Consider the following 21,875-nt stretch of genomic DNA (forward strand, 5'->3'; position numbering starts at 1 on the left):
GAAACCTATTTAGTAAGTGGTAGGAAAGTAACATCTTCTGTTTGCATCTCAGTAGATATTCTGAATAATTTAAATTTTATATTATTATATAAATATTTATATATTTATATAAATATATAAATTTATATATATATAAATATATAAATTTATATATATATATATATAAAATATATATATATATAAATATATAAATTTATAAAATATATAAATATATATATATAAATATATATATATATATTTATAAATAAAATAAATATTTTATTTTATTAAATAAAATACAGTGTTCTATACATAAATTAGTACATAGGAAAGTTGAGCGAAAGTGTTTTTTTTCTAACAAAAGGGAAACTGACTTTTTAAAGAGCTTTTCTTTTTTTTGGTCATTCAGTTTATCTCTTTTGATCTCCTAAAGAGTGTCTGAATCATCCAGTCATGAACTTCGTAATGTTATAGATCTGTCCACTCTCTGATATTACTCAGGAGTAAAATCAGTGTGGCACTGCAGTTACAACCCTTCATAATACAGATTTCCGTGTAACTTCACTTGCTCAAGATGTATTCTTCTGTTAATTTTCAGATCTGTATGCATGTTTTTAATTCAGTTGCTATTTCTACTGTTGTGTCTGGATAAGGTCTGTTATGATAGAAATAAAATCACAGATGTGAACATACATTGATATTAAATAACCCAGAGTAGCTGTTTTTTTCCCCTCTGATTTTGTATTCTTTATACATTTTGATGCTTTCTCTTTATTTCACTTGCTTTTAGTCTTCTTCATTGTCCTTTTTTACACTCTTAAAACAATTCCCTCAGCCTTTTAATTGGAAAAAAAAAAAACAAAAAACAAAACACAAAACACTAATTTTAGAACTATAAAGCTTCATAAATTTTATCTTTTCAATTTTCTAAAACTTAATTTATAGTTTCTAATGTTTCATAGCCAACAAGGAACATATTCAAACAAAAAGTGCAGCTACTTCACTTTTTTAAAAGTAAGGGGAAGTTCTTGAAGAGTCACATTTAGCAAGACTAAATGCAGTAATATCTGGGGAAATGGGCATCAGTAAACTGACTTTCATGTCAGCTCTATTCAGGTAAGTCCAGTGTGCTATGGACATAAGGCAAGTTATGGAAAGGAAAGCTTCTGGGACATGAAACTGTAAGGAAGCAGCTCAGAAGCAGAGGCCAAGCAGCTCAGTGTGAGCTCCTGTGGTGATGCTGTGGCAAAAAGGGTGCTGGAAAATCCATAGACATATAAGCAGGGGAGTATTGAACAGGAGTAGAGAGGGTGAAAGGGTGACTGACTGCATTCTTTGTACAGTGCTGTGAAATGGACACTGGATTCTTGTATATGTAATTCTGTTGTCCACATTAAAATTAAAAAACAAAACAAAACAGAACAAAACAACAAAAGATGAATTGGAGAAAGTACAAAAGGGAACCACAAATATGATTGAAGGACTGGAAAGGCTTACAGTGAGGGATGAAAGAACACTGTCTGTTTGGTTTACCAAAAAGGAGACTGGGAGGTTACTTGATTGCTTGTATGCATATTGCCAAGAGAAGAAAAAATGGGGAACTAAATAACTGTTCTAAAGGAAAAAACAACAACAACAGCAGCAACAACAACAACAAAAAAAACCCCACATTAATAACCAGTAACTGTGAACTGAAACTGCAAAAGCTCAAATTAGAATAATGCACATATTTCTGTCTAGGAGATTGATTAACCACAGGAATAAAATTATTAAGGAAGCAGTGGTTTCTTCCTCTTTTGATGTCTTCATCTCAAGGGCATTTTACAGAAGATACATTTTAGACAAACAAGCGTAACTGAGGTCAGCACAGGAGTAAGTGACTGAAGCATAATTAACTGCATTGTACAGGTTAGACCTATGATCTAATGCTCCTTTCTGGCCTTTAAAGTCTCAAAGCTATGACTCAATGAAAACTATAAGCCCCATGATCTGTGGAGGCTTTGGACAATCTCAGCTTTAACTTACAAAGTCTTTAAGCTACCTTCTTACTTGCATGACCAGCACTGAAAATGTAAAGCAATATGTACTGATCCTATGCTGTGAAAGAAGCCAACAGCTGAACCGTCTTTCCGAGGGTGGCTGGGGTGGGCAGAAATGTTCTCTCCCACATACAGATTAAATGTAGGGTAAGCCTCAGTGAATTATCTCACATGAGTTTTTAGGCTAGCTTTGCACTTGTAAGAAAATAAATCCATTATATTCAACTGGGGTGGGTTAGGAAAAAAATAAAATAAAGAGGAAAGGGGTTGGGAAGGGAAGGGAAGGGAAGGGAAGGGAAGGGAAGGGAAGGGGTTGGAAGGGAAGGAGGGAAGGGTTGGAAAGGGAAGGAGAAAGGAAGGGAAGGGAAGGGAGGGAAGGGAAGGGAAGGGGAAGGGAAGGGAAGGGAAGGGATGGGAAGGGAAGGGAGGGGAAGGGAAGGGAAGGGAAGGGAAGGAAGAAAAGGAAATGGAAAGGAAGGGTTGGAAGGGAAGGGAAGGGAAAGGCGGGAAAGGGAAGGGAAGGGAAGGAAAGAAGGGAAGGGGAAGGAAAAGGGAAGGGAGTGAAGGGAAGGGAAGGGAAGGGAGGGAAGGGGTTGGGAAGGAAGGAAGGGAAGGAAAGGGAAGGGAAGGGAAGGGGAAGGGAAAGGGAAGGGAAGGGAGGAAGGGTAAGGGAAGGGATGGAAGGGAAGGAAGGAAGGAATGGGAAAGAAGGGGGGAGCAGGGAGGGGACGGGAAGGGTAAGGGAAGGGAAGGGAGGAAGGGAAGGGAAGGGAAGGGAAGGGAAGGGAAGGGAAAGAAAGGGGAGGGAAGGGGTTGGGAAGGGAACGGGAAGGGGTTGGGAAAGGAAGGGAAGGAAAGGGAAGGGAGGGAAGGGAAGGGCAAGCTGGAAGGAAGGGAAGGGAAGGAAGGGAAAGGGAAGGGAAGAGAAGGGAAGGGAAGGGAAGGGAAAGTGAAAGGGGAAGGGGAAGAAGGGAAGGAAGAAGGGAAGGGAAGAGAGGGAAGGAAATGGGAAGGAAGGCGCGTTGGGAGGTAGGGAAGGGTTGCGGAAGGGGGAAGGGAAAGGAAGGGAGGGAAGGGAAGGGAGGGAAGGGAGGTAAGGGGAAGGAAGCTTCCAAGGTTGTTACTTGACTGACTGTCAAGGTTCAGTGCATGCTGCCTATCTTCTCCTGCTTAGTGCAGGAGACCTAATAGGTTATGGTACTCATCAACTTATGCCCGGCCAAGAGTAGCTCCAGTACATCTTGTAGGCATGTAAGGAGTTTTCATCTTTCCTCACCTCACATCTACGTGGGACTAAACTCTATCAGGCTAGTAAGTCTGATCTGCTACAGCTCAGCCGCAAACCATTCTGGTACTAGCATGGTGGGCTGTACAATGCTGGAATGTTGTGGAACAATTGTTAATAGGTATGTTGTTCTGAGGTGATAAGCAGTGTCATATCTGAAATAGCATCTGACTTTAAGGGGCTGAATGTGGAGGATTGTACCAGAACTGTTGTCTGCAGTTACAAAACCGTACCAGTTTGTTGGGAAGTACTTTACCTCCTGAACCATATTTATAAGAATAAAGCAGGAAAATTTTGTTTGAAATATCAAAGTAATGAAATCTGGATATAACTGGTAGTCTGTCATCCCCGCAGCTGGATACAAGCAAGAGAGTTAAGAGAGATTTGCCCGGCATTTTGTGCAAGACAAGAAAGCAATAATGAGAGGGACTGTTACACTGTTTTAAATATATTTTTTTCTAGTAGCACCTATGCAAAAAGACAAAACTTGGTAGGTTTTCATTTGTTTGCTTTAATCCATTTAGAAGTATTTTATAGGAAAACTGTTCCTGAAGGCTAATGGTTCAACATAACAATCCTGTTGCTAATCTTTGCATTATTTTAAATGAGGGAAATCTAGAAAAATATATTATTTTGGAAGAAAAGTGGAAGAGGGCAAACTGCTGGCACCCCACTAAAAAACTTTATTTTCAGTGGTAGTTGTCAAAAAGGTATAGAAAGAATAGAGTGCTTCAGACTACAAGTTAGAATTTGCCTTTCTACCCACTGTCCTGCTGAATTCCTTCCATAAAAAAAATTTGGAAGCATCACTTGTAGGAGCAAAGGAAGATTTGGGCAACTGCTGGCAAATTCTGCATTTGGATCATGGGAATGATAATTGAGACAATTTATTCTCTGCAGCACTGATGGGATTCTGAATACTGTTTGAGCATAGAACAAACTGTCTGACTGGGGAGGAAATTTGGGCAGCTTTTGCAAGCTTGGAATGGTTAACAACAGAACATATTTCTTTCTATTACAGCAAGATTACCAGAACAAACCAAGTCAGCCCACAAACTTCATTTGTCAACTTAGTATTTGCACAGGAACTTGCTATTGATGCATATAAAATCTATGTTTTTACAATATAACACATTTATATTTTATCATTCAAATGGTGTCAGTCATTTACTAAAAAGAGGACAGCATATTCTCAAGGACAGACACTTCAGCCTGTAACCTGCATGCGTATATATGATGTTGCAGTGTAACAGGGAGAAGGGATAGTAAACCTGTTTTTTTCTCTTTTACTTGGAATCCAGTTTTGACCACACATACCAAAGTAAGAACAAGGAAATGTGGTTTTCATGCATCCCTTTGCAGGCAGCATTTCACTTCACAGAATGGCTGCATTCATAGACCCACTTCAGATACTGCTCTTTCTGGCACAGTGATAATAAAGTTGGTGGTCATTGTATCGACCTCATTCCCAGCTTTCCACTAGCTCATTTGAAGGTCTGCTCTGAACTTGTCAGAGAAATCCATCAAATACATTTGCAGGCTCCTTCTTAACCTGACCTGTTGTGTTGGTCAGTCCTGGATTCCCAGATCCAAGGACATCCCTAGAACTGTGTAGGCTATTCTACAAGCATCTCCTTTGCATAGTTCCTAGAATGCTTTCACATCTTTCATGTGCTAGAATTTGTATTCAGAATTAAGGGCTGGGTATTGTGGCATTTGTCTCTCCTGTGTCTCACAAAACTTGAAGCACATAAAAGAATAAGCTAGCCAAGAAGCTTGCATGCTCTTTTAGTCAGCATTGTGCTGTGTGGGACCCAGATGCTCTGCAGAATATGAGCAGAACATGTGTAACTTTATAATATAGAGGAGGTAAAATGAAAATAGCCAACTGAAAGGGTAAAAATATGCAGAGTGTTTGGGGGATGGGCAGGAAAGTGTCATCCAGACTTGAACTTGTGCTATGTTTCTACACTATAAAACAATTCAGCAGGGATATGGAGCACAGTTTATCGTATGTTCATGCTTTGACACCAGAGGAGTGTATGTGCCTCTGAACAAGTTGTGGGAGGGAAAGCAGAAGCAGGTAACAATGTGCTTCAGTTTAGGTGTGCCATTTCAAAGTAGTTTCTTTTTCCCATAATGTAACTTACACATTACACACAAGCTGCCCCACAGAGCAAACAAAAATCAAGACTTAAATTGATGTGATACATCATTCTCTGTGTCAAAAGCTCTCATTTTTAATGCTGTACTATAATCTTCCATACTGATGGACGAGGTATACATTTTAAAAATGGTGGTGAAGCATGGTGCAGTTTACATACATATGTCAATTTACACTATGTTTCTATAGCAAAGTGGTGCCATACTTTGCTTATGTCCAAATCCAGAAATTTTTCTTTCAAAAGAGAAGAGAGATGGAGTAGAAAGCAAAGAGGAATTTCATAGTTGCATTCCCAGGGATGGACAATACTGTCCTCTGTAAAACTAAGATCTTCACCAAGTTGCTGTGTTTCAGCTCTGTGAAGATGTTAGCATACTGCTGAGTTGGGGTAGGACTTGAATTGGGCCACTTATTCTCTGCATCATTTATAGCTTTTATGGAACTTACTCAGCTAAGTTGCTGCACATCAGAAAGGAAGCCTCTGTAAGATAACTAGGTCATACAGTCATATATTAGTGGAACAGAAACGTTTATCTGAACCTGGTATGGGAGATGAAAATCGAAAAATAATGGATAACAAATATGAATTATTATCTTGACATGGACTTGCAGTGCCTCCCCTATAAAACCCATAAATGATACCTCAGACTTACTGCCTATTAAACTATCTGAGATGTCAGATAGTTTAGTGGACATTTCAAAGAAGTCAGGATGTCATGAACCTCAATTACACCAAAGAAGAGAATTTCCAAAGAAGAGAATAATAAAAAAAACAAAACAAAAACAGAGAAGCATATAATCATGTTGACAAAAAACCAGTGTTTTACATGCATCAGTTTTTATTTGCAAGCATTACCAACCACTCAGATTTCTGTAAAAATCTGTGGAGCAATGGAGAGAGGACAATCACTTTCAGATGTTAAACATTGGCACAGGGCAAAAAACAAACAAATAAACAAAAAGAAACAACCAACAATGAACAAACAGAAATTTGCTATCACGAGTAAAACCAAGCCATAACAAGTATTGGAAATGGCTAGAATAGAAAATAGACGTGAGATTACATTTCACACAATCAGATCAAGGGAAGTACTATGCCAAAAATGGGAGAGTAAACTTTTAGAAAGAATCTTAAAGCTCTGCTTTTCATCTCTAATTCCTGTAGTAGGTAAACATAATTTCAGTAAGTTCTGGGAAATGTTAAAAGCTGTATGAAGACTTCTTTCCAAGAAGCTATCCTGAGAGCATTTCAAGACAGTTAGCAATTTGGAAGTAGGGGAAGATGTTTCTTTTTTAGCTATACAAGATGCTGAAACAGTTTTTAACTTGTTTTCGGGAAAAGCTTTAACAAAAGAATGTACATATAAGAATACTTCCTGCAGCGACAAATCTGAGTTTACATAGGAGGCTGTTTTACTTCAATTGAACATATCCCCATTATCACATTATGTAAAAGTACACTTTACTCAGTTCCAGGTGTTACAAAGGTGCAGTGGTAAAATGCAGCTTTGCTGAAAGCATCTTTATGCTGAATACAGTTTTACTTCTTACTTATTTATCTCTTTTGGTCGTTTCTTTTTTTATGAACTCAAAGGGAAGATCTACCTCAGAATTTTTTGTCCTCTCATTAGTATTTTATTTCCCATCCTTCATTAGCTGATATGTTGGCTTAGTCTTTCCTCTGTAATAATAAATAAATAAATAAATATATATATAAAAAGATTAATATTTCAGTTTAAACAAGGGGTTTCTACATTTATATGTGGATCTTTACATTGTTTTTAACATTTAACACAAAGGTGTTATTGTTCATAAATACAGAGGTTAACCATTATAAGGTTAAATAAGATGTTACCTGAAGCATTAATGTTTGTTTATTGTTTTTCTTGCTTTATTAATTTGAGACTTTTGCTGCATCGTCCAACATCTTCAGTCACTGTACTTCTACAGCACATGCTGACCATTTATGCTACAGGCGTTTTTTCCTGCTTTGCAAACACATTTTGTGTCTACTATCTCTTCATATTTTTGTTATTAACCTCTGTAGCAGGACAGCATGTCTTAGTAATCACTCTTCTTGCAGCTTATCTGATTTCTTCTATTTCAGTATTCAGCTTTCTCTCTTTCCTTGGTGTATCCCATTTGTCTACACTCTTTCCTTGAGAATAGGCCTTCTTAATTGCACCAGGTACGACCTGGATGTGATTAACTCAAGTTTTGTATTACACTGACGGATATGTTAGTATCCAGCAGGATGTCAGGAGTTGTTATTTCACAGTTACCTTTACAGTGACAAATTTACTTCAATTCTTTTTCACTTTGCTACTTGCCTTAGGCTGTGCTTAAGGGCACTGAAGATTCACACCGGCAAATGTATCAGTTTATATGATCCCTAATTCACACCGTTCACACTCTTGTATCAAGTCCCTTATGCAAGGGCTTTGGTTTTACTGCTCTTTTTTATTTTACAATCTCTTGATCAAATCTGGAGGTGATTTTATTCCCAGTAAGTGCATACAAGCTTCTTCAGGTTAAAGAGCGGTATGTTGAGTAGGGTCCAGGTTCTGCTTGGCCAAATAAGCTATCTCTCCTTTTGCTTTGCTGCCTTCATATCAGCTAGTTCAGTTCTCTAAACCAGGAGCTCCTATATCAGTGCCTGGTTACCTCATGGGTAACTCTTTCCCCTTCAGATTGCAGGCATGAGATGTAACTTCTTAAGACACCAATGTTTGTTGGTTCAGCAACACGCAACTAAAACCTAATAATTCAGTGACCCAAAATTAATAAATACATCATTATTAAATGATAGTTGTATAATTTTGCACCTGATTACAGATAAGAAGAAAGTTACTAATCATTGCTTTTCAGTCTCACAAGTCACATACAGCTATCATGACAGTACAACTCCATCACTCTTCCCTCTCCATAGTACTTACCAGGGGGGGCACAACTCCATCCTTCTTCACACTGCTGTCTTACACTACTTGACCTTACTTCCTTGACCTTGAATTGTCTCTTGTTTTTCTGAATAGCCTGTAGTAAAGAGAGCTAGTGTCCCAGTAGGATTTATTGTTTACAATCTGTGATACTAAAATCAGGGAGATAACCACCAATTTTAAACAACAAAGGAAAGAAATATTTTCATACGGCCTGGGTGTTACTATAGTTTTATAGAGATGCAAAGATCACACTATAAACACAACCCCATTTCTGTTGGAATAGTGAAGTTGGAACTGAGTGTTTCTAAAGCAGTGTCTGTAGTAGTCTGCAGTAATACGTAAAAAAGAAGGAAGCAGCTAAAGAAGGAGCTTTTTATGGAAAGAGGTCCTTTGGGTCTTGTGGCAGGGCATTTGAAAAGGTTCCATTTTCACTAATCCTCATCACTTCTAAAAAGAATATAAGAATATTAGCAACTCAGCCCTTGCCTGAAGATGTTTGGGTTTTCAGTCCTCGTTGATGAACATTAACATTTTTCTCCCTTGTTACCCTTGAAGAGAGAAAGTTGTCTTTATTTTGTGTGAGGTGGACTGTGGCAGAGAAAGCAAGCACCAGTAAAATTTGTAGTAATGTGTATTTAAAAAAGAAATAAATAAATAGAATTGCACCTAAATTTCAGATTCATTCTGTATTCATGAGATCATACTTCAGCAATAGTTATTTTACTGTACGGTTTCCTCCCAGCAAAATATATACGTTTGTATTTAAAAGTCTAAAGTAGATTTGCCACTTCATTTAGAGTACCTGTTTTTCCTCATATGGATCTAATTTGCATTGGGAAGACAAATGAAAAATTCAAATACTCAGGAAGGCTGGTACTTGTTGAGATGCACTGTAGGTTGCTTTTCTTTGCCCTTCTTGCCAAATCCATTTTCCTGTGGTTGTATCCTCAGATCTTTAAACTCAGAACTTAATGTGAAGAGTTTATTGGTTTCCAGGTAGTGGTCTGAGGCTTAACCACTGCAGGTGTGTGTCTAAGAGGTGTTAATTGGATGATGGATGCACAAAAATCGGCAACACAACTCAACAGTAAAATCAAATTAAAGTGGACTCCTGCTGATCACAGAGGGTTTTGTATCAGACCCTGTGGAAATTGAGTAAATACTACATATTGCAACAAATCTGAAAAATACTCAGGTTCCCCATTTCTTCTGTTCACATAAGTACAAAAAGAGTTTTCTTTTCCTGGTATAGTTCTGTTCTGCTGAAGTGCAACTTCCAATAATACAAAGTCAGAACAACTAGTGATGTCTAAACTCTTAAAAAGAACAGCTAACTGTTAAAGAGAATAATAGCTTGTTTTTTTAAGCAATATTTTTGGAGCAATATTTAACTGCAAAAGTTTCTTTGATTTTACCCTTAAACGCATTTGTTTAAGAAACTTCTACCAAGAACAGCTTGGAAGTCAGTGCAACAAGTAACATTATTGCATGTGGAGGCCAGTATTTTACCAGCCTGGGTGTGACTAGCTACGTACACTCAAATTATAAGAAAAACAGTAAATATTATTATTATTTAATTCTGCTGTTACCCTGAAGAGGATCCTGGTTTACTTACACTCCAAAGGAGACATTTCCTTCTGTTTAGCAATGCAGACAGATACCTGGCTGTTCAGAGACAAGGTGGTGGCCTTATGAAAAGTAGTTAAAACAGAAATTTTGAGACTTGTGCAACTTTTACAGAGAATCTTAACACCAAAGTAAACTAAATCCTAAGGGTGTAGACTGTGTGGAAAAGCAGAATGGTTGACTTCTATTGCTGTCTTAGGCTGAGGCAGAAGCACTTCTGTAAAATCATCAAAGACAATGTTATGGGTGGTTTTGATATTTGCAGTAATATATAAGCAGTGTGGTTTATGCTTTCAGAATATGAAATTGAGAGATCATTTTTCCTGAGAATGAAGTGTGTCCTAGCCAAGAGGAATGCAGGTTTGACGTGCAGTGGCTACAAGGTAATGTATATAAGCTTTTATTTTCACATATAGAAGAGATAAGTTCATTTAGTGAGCTTGGTTTTAACTACGTGTAGCTGAAAGCAAAGTCTTTGATGGAAAGAATCAGAACAGATGCAAAAGTGCTGATGCAGATTCACTCAGTAATGTAGCTCCAGACCCTCACCAAGTGATCTGGGATTGCTTTATGGCACATTCCCATATTCCAAACCCCTGATGTTCCAGACTGGGAACATCACATAGGATGCAAAGAGAGTACACACTCAGGTCTTGTTCCCTTATGGAAGTGGAGGAAAGTGGGGTAGGATTCCATACACAGGAAGTTGAAAGCCTTCCCACATCCCTCTGCCTTAATCTTAGTGTGCTTTTTCTGAGCAGCCACCCAGTTGCGCAGTTCACTCACTGGGCTGACTAGAATTGCCTCAACACTAATGAGACCATGATGTTGCCTTAAATAATCATTGATATCAACTCAGGATTGATCTTGTAGGTCTTTTCCAACCTTGGTCTGAGTGTAGACAGGGAGTGTGTAAACAGGGTTTGATCTGTACTAACTTACAAAGGTTGTTTTCAAATCCCACCACTTTTATTAATCTTATCTTTACTACATGAAACTGGAAAGATGGCATATACTGAAATTCTACAGTAATATCTGCCATACAAGTAGTTCTTATTTCCAGCTTTGCAGTACATATTTGCTGCTCTTTGAGATGTACGTTAAAATTTTATCACCTAAATATTATTAGAGATGGATATTTCACATATACCCTGGTGAGGATCTGCTTGAGTCATTCAAAAACAAAGAGAAAGGTATGCAAGAGAAGCAAATCTCATTTGAGAGAAGGCATTCAAGGTCCAGACATTTATCTGCCTATTTACATTGTTATCTACCTGCCTACACTGGCAACTCTTCGTTATATGAGCCCTTGTTTGCTCAGCTGCTTCCTAACAAAAATCATTCTGTCTCAAAGCGGAATCCGAAATCAGGTGAAAACAAATATTTTAATTGTGTTATCTCTGTATGGTTTTTTTTTCCACGTATGGCTGGTAATTAGAGGAATCACAGTCTTTTTCTTCATCATCACAAGTTTACACAGTGAAGAATTTAAGGATGTATTCATTTAGAGGGTTGTCGGATTAAATTTATTCTTTCTGACTGTACTTAGAGCCAAAATTTAATACTGCTGAACATATTATATGAATAGCTCAAGTGCAGGATTTAAATCAGTAATTAAATAATGTGAGGATTAGTAGGATCTGCAGAAAGATCTTAAATAAGAAGTTTTGGCATTGCTTATCAGAGGTAAGGAAGGAGGTGATACTGGAGGAGTCTATTTATATATAGGTGACAGTTCGTAAGTTGTTCAGAGTTCTAAATACACTGGAAATGAATTCCTTTACACTGGATGCATTTAAAAGTGAATCAAATAAGGAAACTAAGCTGAAGGATGTGTATAGAGTATTTCTGATTACCCACAAAGCCCAGCGTCCTGACTGCTGTTTGAAGTAGAAAACTGGCAGGAGCACGAATAATTCTAGACACTAACAATATATTAAATAAATCTTATCTTGCAGAAGAGTACCTTGTTTATTTTTTAGTATTTCTCCCTCTCTTTAGCTGACCTTATGTAGTTTTACAGGCTAACACTGAAATTATCACTCCTAGGATTCGGAATCACATACAGTAAATCTGGTCTCAAGACTGTGGATTTAGTCACACACCAAAAGAATATAATCCAAACCTTACTGAAAAGTTCATTTAAAGGGTCATTTAAAACTCATTTCCAGTGCATTTGCACATATAAACTCTAGTCTTTACAGATGTGATGCATTAAATTCCACTGGCAATTTGAAGTGTGTTTTTCATCAGAACAATAAGTTATTTAAAAATACACTGATGTTTGTATACCTATACATGCCTATGTGAGAGTATCTGAGCCATTTAAAATAGCACCTTCAATATCTTTGATTAATGAACAAGAAATTAATATCTAAGATAGTTTAAAATTAGTACTAGACCTAGAAAGCAGTGTAGATAACCTTTAAGAGCACAAGTTCTAATACTGGATTAATCACTTTAGCTGTAAATACAAAAATTGCTTTTACTGTGTTTTAATCTCCATTTATAAATTAACCATAATTCTGAAGCCTCAAAAGATGGTGCAGTGATTGTGCTTTAAGGGTGTATTGCCTTACAAACTCATTGAAACTGGGTGGACAGTTGACTCGCAGCCTCTTCCTTCGTCATCATATAATGAGTGTGTTTTTTTCTCATGCCAGGTGATCCACTGCAGTGGCTATCTGAAGATACGGCAGTATATGCTCGATATGTCTTTGTATGATTCCTGTTACCAAATTGTTGGACTGGTGGCTGTAGGTCAATCTTTACCTCCCAGTGCAATTACTGAGATCAAACTTCATAGTAACATGTTTATGTTCAGAGCGAGTTTGGACCTGAAGTTAATATTCTTAGATTCCAGGTAAGCAGTTACTTCATTTCTAGCATAAAAAGCTTCAGAAGTCAAAAGTTCTAAGTTACAGTGGTTTCTTTTGGGGGGATTGGATTCTTTGATCTCTAGAGGTCCCTTCCAGCACCTACAATTCTGTGATTGTGCGATTCTGAACAAATCAAAATTGCCATGAGAAATTAGAGCACTACAAAGTTATCTGGAAGACAAAGACCATGTGGGTCTTCAAAGCTCTTCAGGTAACTGGACAGGCCATATTTTGTCTTGAATGTCGGTATAAAAGAGCCTGTATACTTTAACTGATAGCTACATACATCTTCAGAGAGTCAACTAAAGTCTTGCTGTGATGAATATGTTGATGAGCAGTAACATTTTTTACCTTGAGGGATATAAGCATCAATAAGCAAAGATAGTTAAAGTAATAGGTATTCACAATCACCTGTAATTTAAATGGCAGCAACAAAAATACTGAGATCAAATGATTTGCCAAGGTCATCATGAGCTTTGACAAATCATGAGCTTTTTTGACAAAGTATTAAGGAAACAGAGTATTCTATGTTTTAGTTTAATGCCTTAACAATGAAGCCAACTGTACTAACTGTGGTTACTGGAGTGAAAATGAATTCCATTGGATACTACATGAAAACACAGCCTTTCTAAAGAAAACTTGGGAAAATGGCTGTTGCTTAGGAAAGAGAATCTACTCTCAGTAGATGTAGCTCACTTACCAGCTAAAAAGGAAAGAGCACAAAACCCGAACTGAAATAATTGTAAAATGATTCACTCATCTTTTTTGGAAAATATGGTATCTTTTACTATACAATGATTCTTTGTACAGTATAGTTCAAGATACCTTGAGGGAAAAAGCCCAGTTCCCAGACAATGTAACCAATTTGATCATCGACAAGACAATCATTCTTTAAAAATCCCTACATGTAGAGAGCATTATGTCACATATTTTCTCATTTCCCTGACATGCTGGATTAGTAAGAAGCAGAAATGATATCTATGTGTAAGAGTGGAAAAGACTCTGTATCCAAGACTGGGGAAGTTTTTCATGGCAGGCCAACCATGGAAGAACATACTCTTTTTCCATGTTAAGTCAGTGAGATAGTGGGACATCAGCTGCTAAAATACAAAGAACCGGTTGTTTCCGCATTTTTATTCTTGGCATGCTTTACTTAATGTAACAGCTACAAAGAAGCACAAGGAGTTCAGCAACATGTCTTTGCATGTGGAAAAAGGAAAATGATGTGCCTAAGAGGAACTGCCTGAAGATATTAGTGTCTTCAAAGGAGACAGTATAGCTGGAGGTGTTGACAGGAACACAGAAATAATCAGTACTGTTGCATAGCTGTGTTTACTGAAGAGCAGATGAGTGTCATCCATACACAGAACGGTTAGGAGTATTACACACTTCTAGAGCCCTTTGCTTTCCCAGCAGAGCAAACCAAATTATTTTCTCTTAGAGCAGGGGTATACTAGGAATAAGACAAAACTGCTTTCAGGCTTTCTTCTGGTATCTGTGCAAGGAAAAGAATAGCTAGATCTTTAACTGTAAGTCATAGAGAAGACAGACCAATGTTATAGCTACAGAAAGAAACAGTTAAGTCTTTCTGGATACTCAATACAACATAAAATGTGCAAGAGATAATTTGTAAAGGTAACTGGAAAAAGAAGACAGTTTCTCCTTTAGAGAGATCAGTAGCTTTTGACTTTGGTGATGTGCATCCATTTTTTTTTATTTTTTATTTTTTTCCATTGCTACATAGTTTACAAGGCTTTAAGGTACTCTAGAGGGAAGAGGGAAGATCATTAGGGCAAGCTCTGTTTCTTTTTCTGTGCTTGGTCACATACAACAGCCCTCGGAGCTGAAGCTCCCTACAGTGACTTTCTGAGGGGTTGTTTTTGTGTTCAAGCAGGTACGTTCTTTTCTAGATTCAAAGACTTCAAAAGATTGAGTGTTCCTATAAATCTTAAATTTTTTTGGCCCAGATAAAGACCAAATTCAAAGTAAAGCTGCCCTTACAGAAAAATTCACACCTGGCTTGAGTTTGTGGCTTTTTGTTTGTTTGTATTTGGATTAACTGTCTCTGTACTAACCAACTAAGTAAGCAGGATGAAATGCCACCTTGTTTTAATTGCAAAAAATTCAGAAGGGACATCGAAATATGAACCGGACCTTACACCAACTATTTCACTATGCTGATTGGCTTAAGTGAAAATTTGGGCCCCCAGAATTGTAAGCTAGGAAGGACAGGGCACATTGGAGAAGAGAAGCGTGTGAACATGCTCATATAGCGTCATACGGAAACAGATCACCAGTGCTCATTCTGTGTTGGCAGTTCCTGAGGCAAATGTGTGCAAGGCATTGCCAGATGAAGGTATAGCTAGGGGAGATATTAATGTTTTGGTTATCAATTAGACCATGAAGGCACAGGGCTATTTTTGTTTGTTTCTTTGGTTGGTTGTTTGCTATTTTTTTCTTTTCTGATTTCCTTCAGAAGAATTCGCCTCATTCTGTATCTCAAGTAGAATGTAACTCTCTGTGAAGTTCATGTGGTTATTTAGTGTTAGAGCAACAGTAAATAAGATGCATAATAGTTATAAATAAATAAACAATTTAATGAAGTTCGCATTATCTGCAAGCCTTGGTGACACGTGTTGCTTGAGATCTCTGTGTTCATTTCAGTAGATGCTATTGTGCGTTAGAATGTAATCATGCTAGTATTTTAGTTCAAACCAGAAGCATCCTTTTGAAGCAAATGTCCTGACCATCTCCATTCACTGCCCAGCAGTTCATGTCATGAAGATGCATTAGGCAGGTGAACTGGATGAATTCCAGATGAGATTAAACTAGAATACCTCCAGGATCATGTCTAGGGCACCCCAACAATTACAAAACTTTCAGTTCACAGGTTCAGTCTAGAGTTAGTTGCAATAAAATGTCCCAGAATTAAGATATTCAGGCCCAGATCCTCAGCTCTAACTATTTTACTCTACAGATCACTTGCCAATGGGCTGTGTTGCTTGTTTATGTAGAGCACCTTCGCATAGCACATCTTGTCTGCTGTTTTAGATGAAGAAAGCACATAACATCATAAAGACCCCCAGGTTCACTTGGTAAACAAGCTAAATTGTGGCCAAATTGCACAATATACTTCAAGATTTTGTTCTCAAGCAACAGTGCTAAATAAATAAAAAAGTCCATTTTGAATCATAAAGTTTGTCTTTCCAGATGACTTACAGGTGTGGCCTCATATAGGTTCTGGACAGGGTAGCCTCATTCTTTAACATCTGTGGAAATGCTGCTGTCTCAAATCCTTTCATTTTTCTTCCACTGCTTGTCATGTGAGGAAGTTTTTCTGAAATCTAGCTTCAGCTTTCTTTTTCTTAGCTTGTGATCTTCATAGCTCCTGTCTTTCTACATTTTTAGCTGGAATAAGCTGCTTCCTTCTTCTGTTAGTCATTAACTGGAATTTATTTATAGACCATGATCACAGTCTCTATGGACAGACATACATGCTACACTTGTATGTTTGCAAAAGCAAATGAAAATTTGTCAGCGGTGTACAAGAGTAGTTTTATTGTTTCGTGACTAGCTCCTCAACTGGATCTTTGTATAAAGGATCATGCAGGGCAGTGGCAAAAGCCCAAAGCTGAAATAAGAACTCTTTTTCCTGTCTATGTGTAAGGCTGGCCAGGGAATAGCTGCACCTTGCTTTGGCTGGGTTGAGAGGGTTTATTTTCTTATTAAGATGAGGATTCTGTTTCCAAAACTAATATTTTGTCCTACAGTTTTTAGGTACCTGACTTGTTGGCACAATTAAATGCTAGGTTTATAAAACTGAATATTCCTGGAGATTTTGCTTATTATGGAATCTTCCTTTTCTAGAGTGACTGAATTAACTGGATATGAACCCCAAGATCTGATAGAAAAAACCCTCTATCACCATGTTCATGGCTGTGATGTGTTCCATTTACGATATGCTCATCATCTGTGTAAGTAAAAAGAATGATAGACCGAAATTTATTAAGTAGAGTGAGAAGCTTTGCAGGCAACAGTCACTATGTTGGAATGAAAAGAAAGCTCACAAAATCTTGACGGGAGATAGATTTTCAAAAGTGCTCGGCTATCACTTAAGGAAACCATTACTTCTGCAAATAAGCTAAATACTCAATATGCTATGCTTCTTTAAAAAAGAAACAAAACAACAACAACAACAAAAAAAAAAACACACACAAAAAACATATCTGGCTACTTTTATCTTTGACTTAAAGGATCTGAGCTCTTTTGAAAACATGGACTTGATTCTGGGTGGTGAACTCCTGAAGGGAAAAAAAAAGTACAAAAGAGCAAGTGAGTGAGCAAGAAGGGAAAATCTGGACTTTACTAGTCTCTGTTAAAAGAAAAATTATGCAACAGCTCCCCATTCCTCTGAAACATGTTTGTAATAATCAGCCCATGTTTGAAGTGAATGCAAACCCCAAAAATCCTGAAATGAACGTTCATTAATAGCATGTGGGTGAGGTTTGGAGAATGGAGTGTCAGGAAAAAAAATAAAATAAATACACATTTAATAATCCCCCATCTGCCAACCGAGACACTAATCATATCTTCAAACATCTGGACTTGGGAAGTAGTTCATTCAGTAGCGCATTAATTTGAGAAGCAAATTGAGGGAATAGCTGAAATCTGGACTTGGCTCATTCTGCTGCAGTCCATACGATGCAAAGATGAAATCCAAAAAACAACTGTTAGTGAATTCTTTTTCCAGATTTTTCCTGTGGACTGAAAGCAGTTGGAGTCATATCCTTCTCTTAGGCTTCCCGAGGTTGTTTCTCCAACTTACTTTGGGATGTTCATGAGAATTTGGGAAAAAAAAAAAAAGAAAAAAAATAAAAAGGAGGATGCAATTGTATTTGGCACAAACCAGTGCTGAAATTCCAAATACTGGATTCTACTGATGGCAGCATATGCTATACCAGGGAAAGCAGAAGTTGACTTTTATAAGAAGTTAATAGTTGCCACAATGTTACTGAAGATTTTGCTTTATGATCTAAAAACTAGAATGACCTGGACAAGCTTGATTTAGAGGAGGGTTGTTAAGAGTTAGGGCAGTATGGCTGAGCTGAGGTTGGACTTGATGATCTTGAAGGACTTTTCCAACCTGAGCAATTTTACGATTCTGTGCTGCAGCGTGTATAATAACCTCCCACACATCCACTGGGGCATCCTGTCTGTAGTGCTAACCTCTGTGTCTGGTTGTGAATACTGACCTATACAAAAATCATGCTTTATTGTTGCAACTGTTAAAAAATACCTTTGTCAACCATTATATAGATGCTTCCGATATATCTGCAATCATCTCTGGACAACAATTTGTCTATTTGAGAGCAGAGTCATGGATAGTTCTGTGTGCACTGTAGTCAAGAATTGTAGCTCAATTACTAGTTTGACCTGTGTATGACTGGTGTTCTAAATAGAGACACATTATGTTTATTGAATTACTCAAAAACCACAACCAAACCACACAAAAAGAAGGAAAAAAACCCCAAAAAACAACAACCAAAAACATGAACCAAGCAGAATAACTAAAAGCAGTTCTCTAACTACTCTACCAGAATTACAAAGGTAAATTATTCAAAAGTTTAAAATCAGAAGAAAAATATGAGGTACATAAATAGAAATTTATGTAAGTTTCAAAGAAGCTACATACCAAGAAGGAAAAAAAAAATAAAGGCTTGGTCAACAGTGGGAGCAGTGCAGAATCATTGTCAAAATACTAAGTAATAGGAATTATTAAAACAGATGTAAAGTGTACAAACTTCCTCTGGGGAGCACTGTTATAACTCCCCCACCATCTATCAGCAATTGTCCAAGGAACATGAACGGTAAAACTCTGGCAGGTTTGACGTACCATTCAATAAAACAATGTGATGATTAAGTGTCATCTGATGAAGAAATCTGGAGAAAAACGTCTTACACCTAATAAGGGTATTAAGGAAAAAAAGAAAAAGGAAAAAAGAAAAGTGACAGTAAAGCAGAGTAACCAATTGCTCTTTCTAAGAGGAAAAAAACAACAATCCTGAACTGAAGACGTGAAGCTTGTGAACTTTAAGTTAGGCAGCACAGAGAACAAAACAGAGGAAACCAAGGGGAACAAGTTAGAAGGAGTGTAACAAGAACAACAGGCTATAAGGAAAATGTACATGTGAATATTTGCCTAAGGTGTGCTGGCAGCAAAGAGTGTTTCCTGTTTTAAACATTTGATTTTCTTCCAGCTCTACGAAAAAGATTTTGATGTTTGAAATAGTGCTATTTATTTTTATAGCACCATCAGTATGCACAGTGTTTTCTCTTCAACTGGGGAAATGTGGCCACACAAATAATGAGTCCTTGCCTTTTAGAATCTTGTGTTCTATGAGACAGTATAGAGAAGCTGTTCTAGTACAGGCAAAATATTCCTCTATTGCAGTATAGAAACTACTTTTCTGGCTTTGGAGAAATCCCTTCATTTCTACCATCATCTCTTTGTGAAGAAGACTTTGAGCATCCCACGTTATAGCATCATTGAGCTTTCCACCTTATAATCTTGTACAAAAGTCACATCTTTGCCTCAGCAAAGCCATAGCCCCAGTTGATGTCATCCCCAAACTGATTTGCTGCTTTCTGGAAGCTATGTATTTATAGAATCTATCTGATGGAAGGGCAGTTTACTGTCCATGGTATTGCCCTTGCTATTGCAAGGGCCTTTTGGCAGAACTGCACTAGCTTTTAAGTGAGCAAAATAACTGTAGAGCCTGCTGGGGCACCATCCCCTGACCACACTGCTCAAGAACTGGACTGATGACATACAAGGTTGCGTGTGCCAGGGACACTAAAACAGTAAGTGCTCTCAGCACAGAACCAAGAATTTCATTCTCTTAGTGATATCTTGAAGTGTAGGCTGGCAACTCCCAGCCATATGCTTGTGAGCCTCCTGGAGCCTTTTAAAATAGATGTCCGTGACAGACCAGAAGGATGAGCTCAGCCAGCCCAATGCCTTTTTCAGCTTGCCTCGTAAATGAGGAGAGAACCACAATAGAGGAACACCCAGTTAGAAATTGAACATCTCAGAGCCAAGGGTAAAGCCACTGAATCCTTCCCATCCCATTGCAGGGAGGCCACCAAGAAGTCTGAAGATAAACAGATCTTCTTGGTAATGGATTTACCTCACTCCCATTTCTGAGGTTTCCCAATCATCATAAAATAAGGATAATTTAAGAAAGAGTCAAATGGAAATTGACCTTATTTTTTGTATTGGAAGCACAGCTCCTGTCTTTTAGTCAAGGTCAGACTTTCCCCAGATTGCTAAAAATGCAGGAGACATGGAGTCCTCCCCCTGTCCCAGGAGAAATACTGGTTTATCCATGTAATTGGGAAGAAAAGTGGAGCACTGCAGTCCTCAGTGGTTTTTACATATTTAAAAGTCCCGTCTTAACTGGAGAGCTAAAACAGGGATTTAAAAAACCTAAAAAGGAATTAGAGAGAAAGAAAAGTCAAAACTGGTCCCAAAGCTCCTGGACAAACAAAACATCAGACCATTGGATTCCACTTTGGAGGATGGAGGCCACATTAAAAAAAATGTGTTAGATGATCTGGGGCAAAATATAAGACCCATTTTCTAGAACTGTAAAATTTGAAATACAGAACCACAAGAAACATTGTGATTTCATGGCATATTATTGGTTATTAACAAATATTTTTGGAACAGGCTTCCATGGCATTGTTACACTGAATCTGTTGAGTAGTAAACACAACACCTTTATTTATTTAATTGTAAGAGACGTTGCACTTAAAGAGGATATACGACTATATATTTTGTGGGTTTGTTTATAAACTTATATACATTTTCCCCATTATTTTTTTCAGTATCTGTACGTATGTGCTGTCTATCACCCTCCACCTGATTATTCTGGGTAGAAATGCAGGCATGAGAAAAAACACCTGCAAGTACAAGGCAAAATCTGAAATATAGAAAATTCAAACTCCTAACAGGGGTGGTTTGCTGTCAGCAGAGTTTGGTTTTTGAATGTCCTGCAAGATATATTTATTCTTGATTTCTGAACACATGGGTACCATATCCTATAATTCAACCCTGTGCAGAAGGACTTGGGGATCCTGATGAACAAAAAGCTGAACATGAGCCAGGAGCATGCACTTACAGCCTGGAAGGACAACAGTATCCTGGGCAACATCAAAAGATCAATGGACTGCAGGGAGAAGGAGGGAACTGTCGCAACTGCACTGACCTCATGAGACTCTGTCTGAAGAACTGTGTCCAGACCTGGGGGCCTGAGCACAAGAAAGATGTGGAGCTGTTGAGTTGGGCCCAGAGGAGAGCCACGAAGATGATTAGAAGGCTGGAACATCATTCTGATGAGGACAGGCTGAGGGAGCTGGGGTTGTTTAGCTTGGAGAAGAGCAGGCTCGGGAGAGATCTCATTTAGGCCTTCCAGTACTTGAAGGAATCTTACAAGGAGGAGGGAGATCAACTTTTTTACATGGTCAGATGGTGATAAGGCAAGGAGGAGTGGCTTTAAACTAAAAGACGGGAGATCTAGGTTAGATGTTAGGAAAAAATGTTTCACTGCAGAGGCAGTGAGGCGCTGGCACAGCTGCCCAGAGAAGCTGTGGTGCCCCATCTCTGGAGACACTCAAGTCCAGGTTGGATGGGACCCTGGGCAGCCTGAGCTGGTGGGGGGCAGCCCTGCCTATGGCATGGAGTTTGGTCTTTCAGGTCCCCTCCAACCCAAGCCATTTTGTGATTCTGTGAAATTATTCTATGAGAATGGAAGCAGAACCGACAGTTCCAGAAAGATCTGTCTATAATCATTTAGTAAGAGCTTGATTTTCTTAGGGAGATTTTCTGGATTTGACGAGAAGTCTAATTATGCTCTGCCTTATGCAGACAGTAAACTGTCCAGAGGGAGGTTCCATATGCAACAG

The 21,875-nt window shown here is 38.0% G+C and overlaps 1 protein-coding gene across 3 annotated transcripts in view; it reads left to right on the forward strand.

The window, feature by feature from the left end:
- The window catches only part of SIM2 (SIM bHLH transcription factor 2), a 55,580-nt gene that overhangs the window by 17,828 nt on the left and 15,877 nt on the right, over positions 1-21,875 (forward strand). For 2 of the 3 annotated variants that reach the window (XR_004309502.1, XM_015882309.2), the window contains exons 5-7: positions 10,312-10,415; positions 12,696-12,895; positions 16,779-16,885. Coding sequence is in view for 2 of the 3 variants with exons in the window: in XM_015882309.2 (XP_015737795.1) it covers positions 10,312-10,415; positions 12,696-12,895; positions 16,779-16,885 (411 nt within the window). In the remaining variant the exon portion in view is untranslated. The remainder of the gene's footprint in view (positions 1-10,311; positions 10,416-12,695; positions 12,896-16,778; positions 16,886-21,875) is intronic. The other variant, XM_015882318.2, reaches the window with a different exon arrangement.

Source organism: Coturnix japonica, chromosome 1 (genome assembly GCF_001577835.2).
Source record: "Coturnix japonica isolate 7356 chromosome 1, Coturnix japonica 2.1, whole genome shotgun sequence".
Taxonomy (NCBI): domain Eukaryota; kingdom Metazoa; phylum Chordata; class Aves; order Galliformes; family Phasianidae; genus Coturnix; species Coturnix japonica.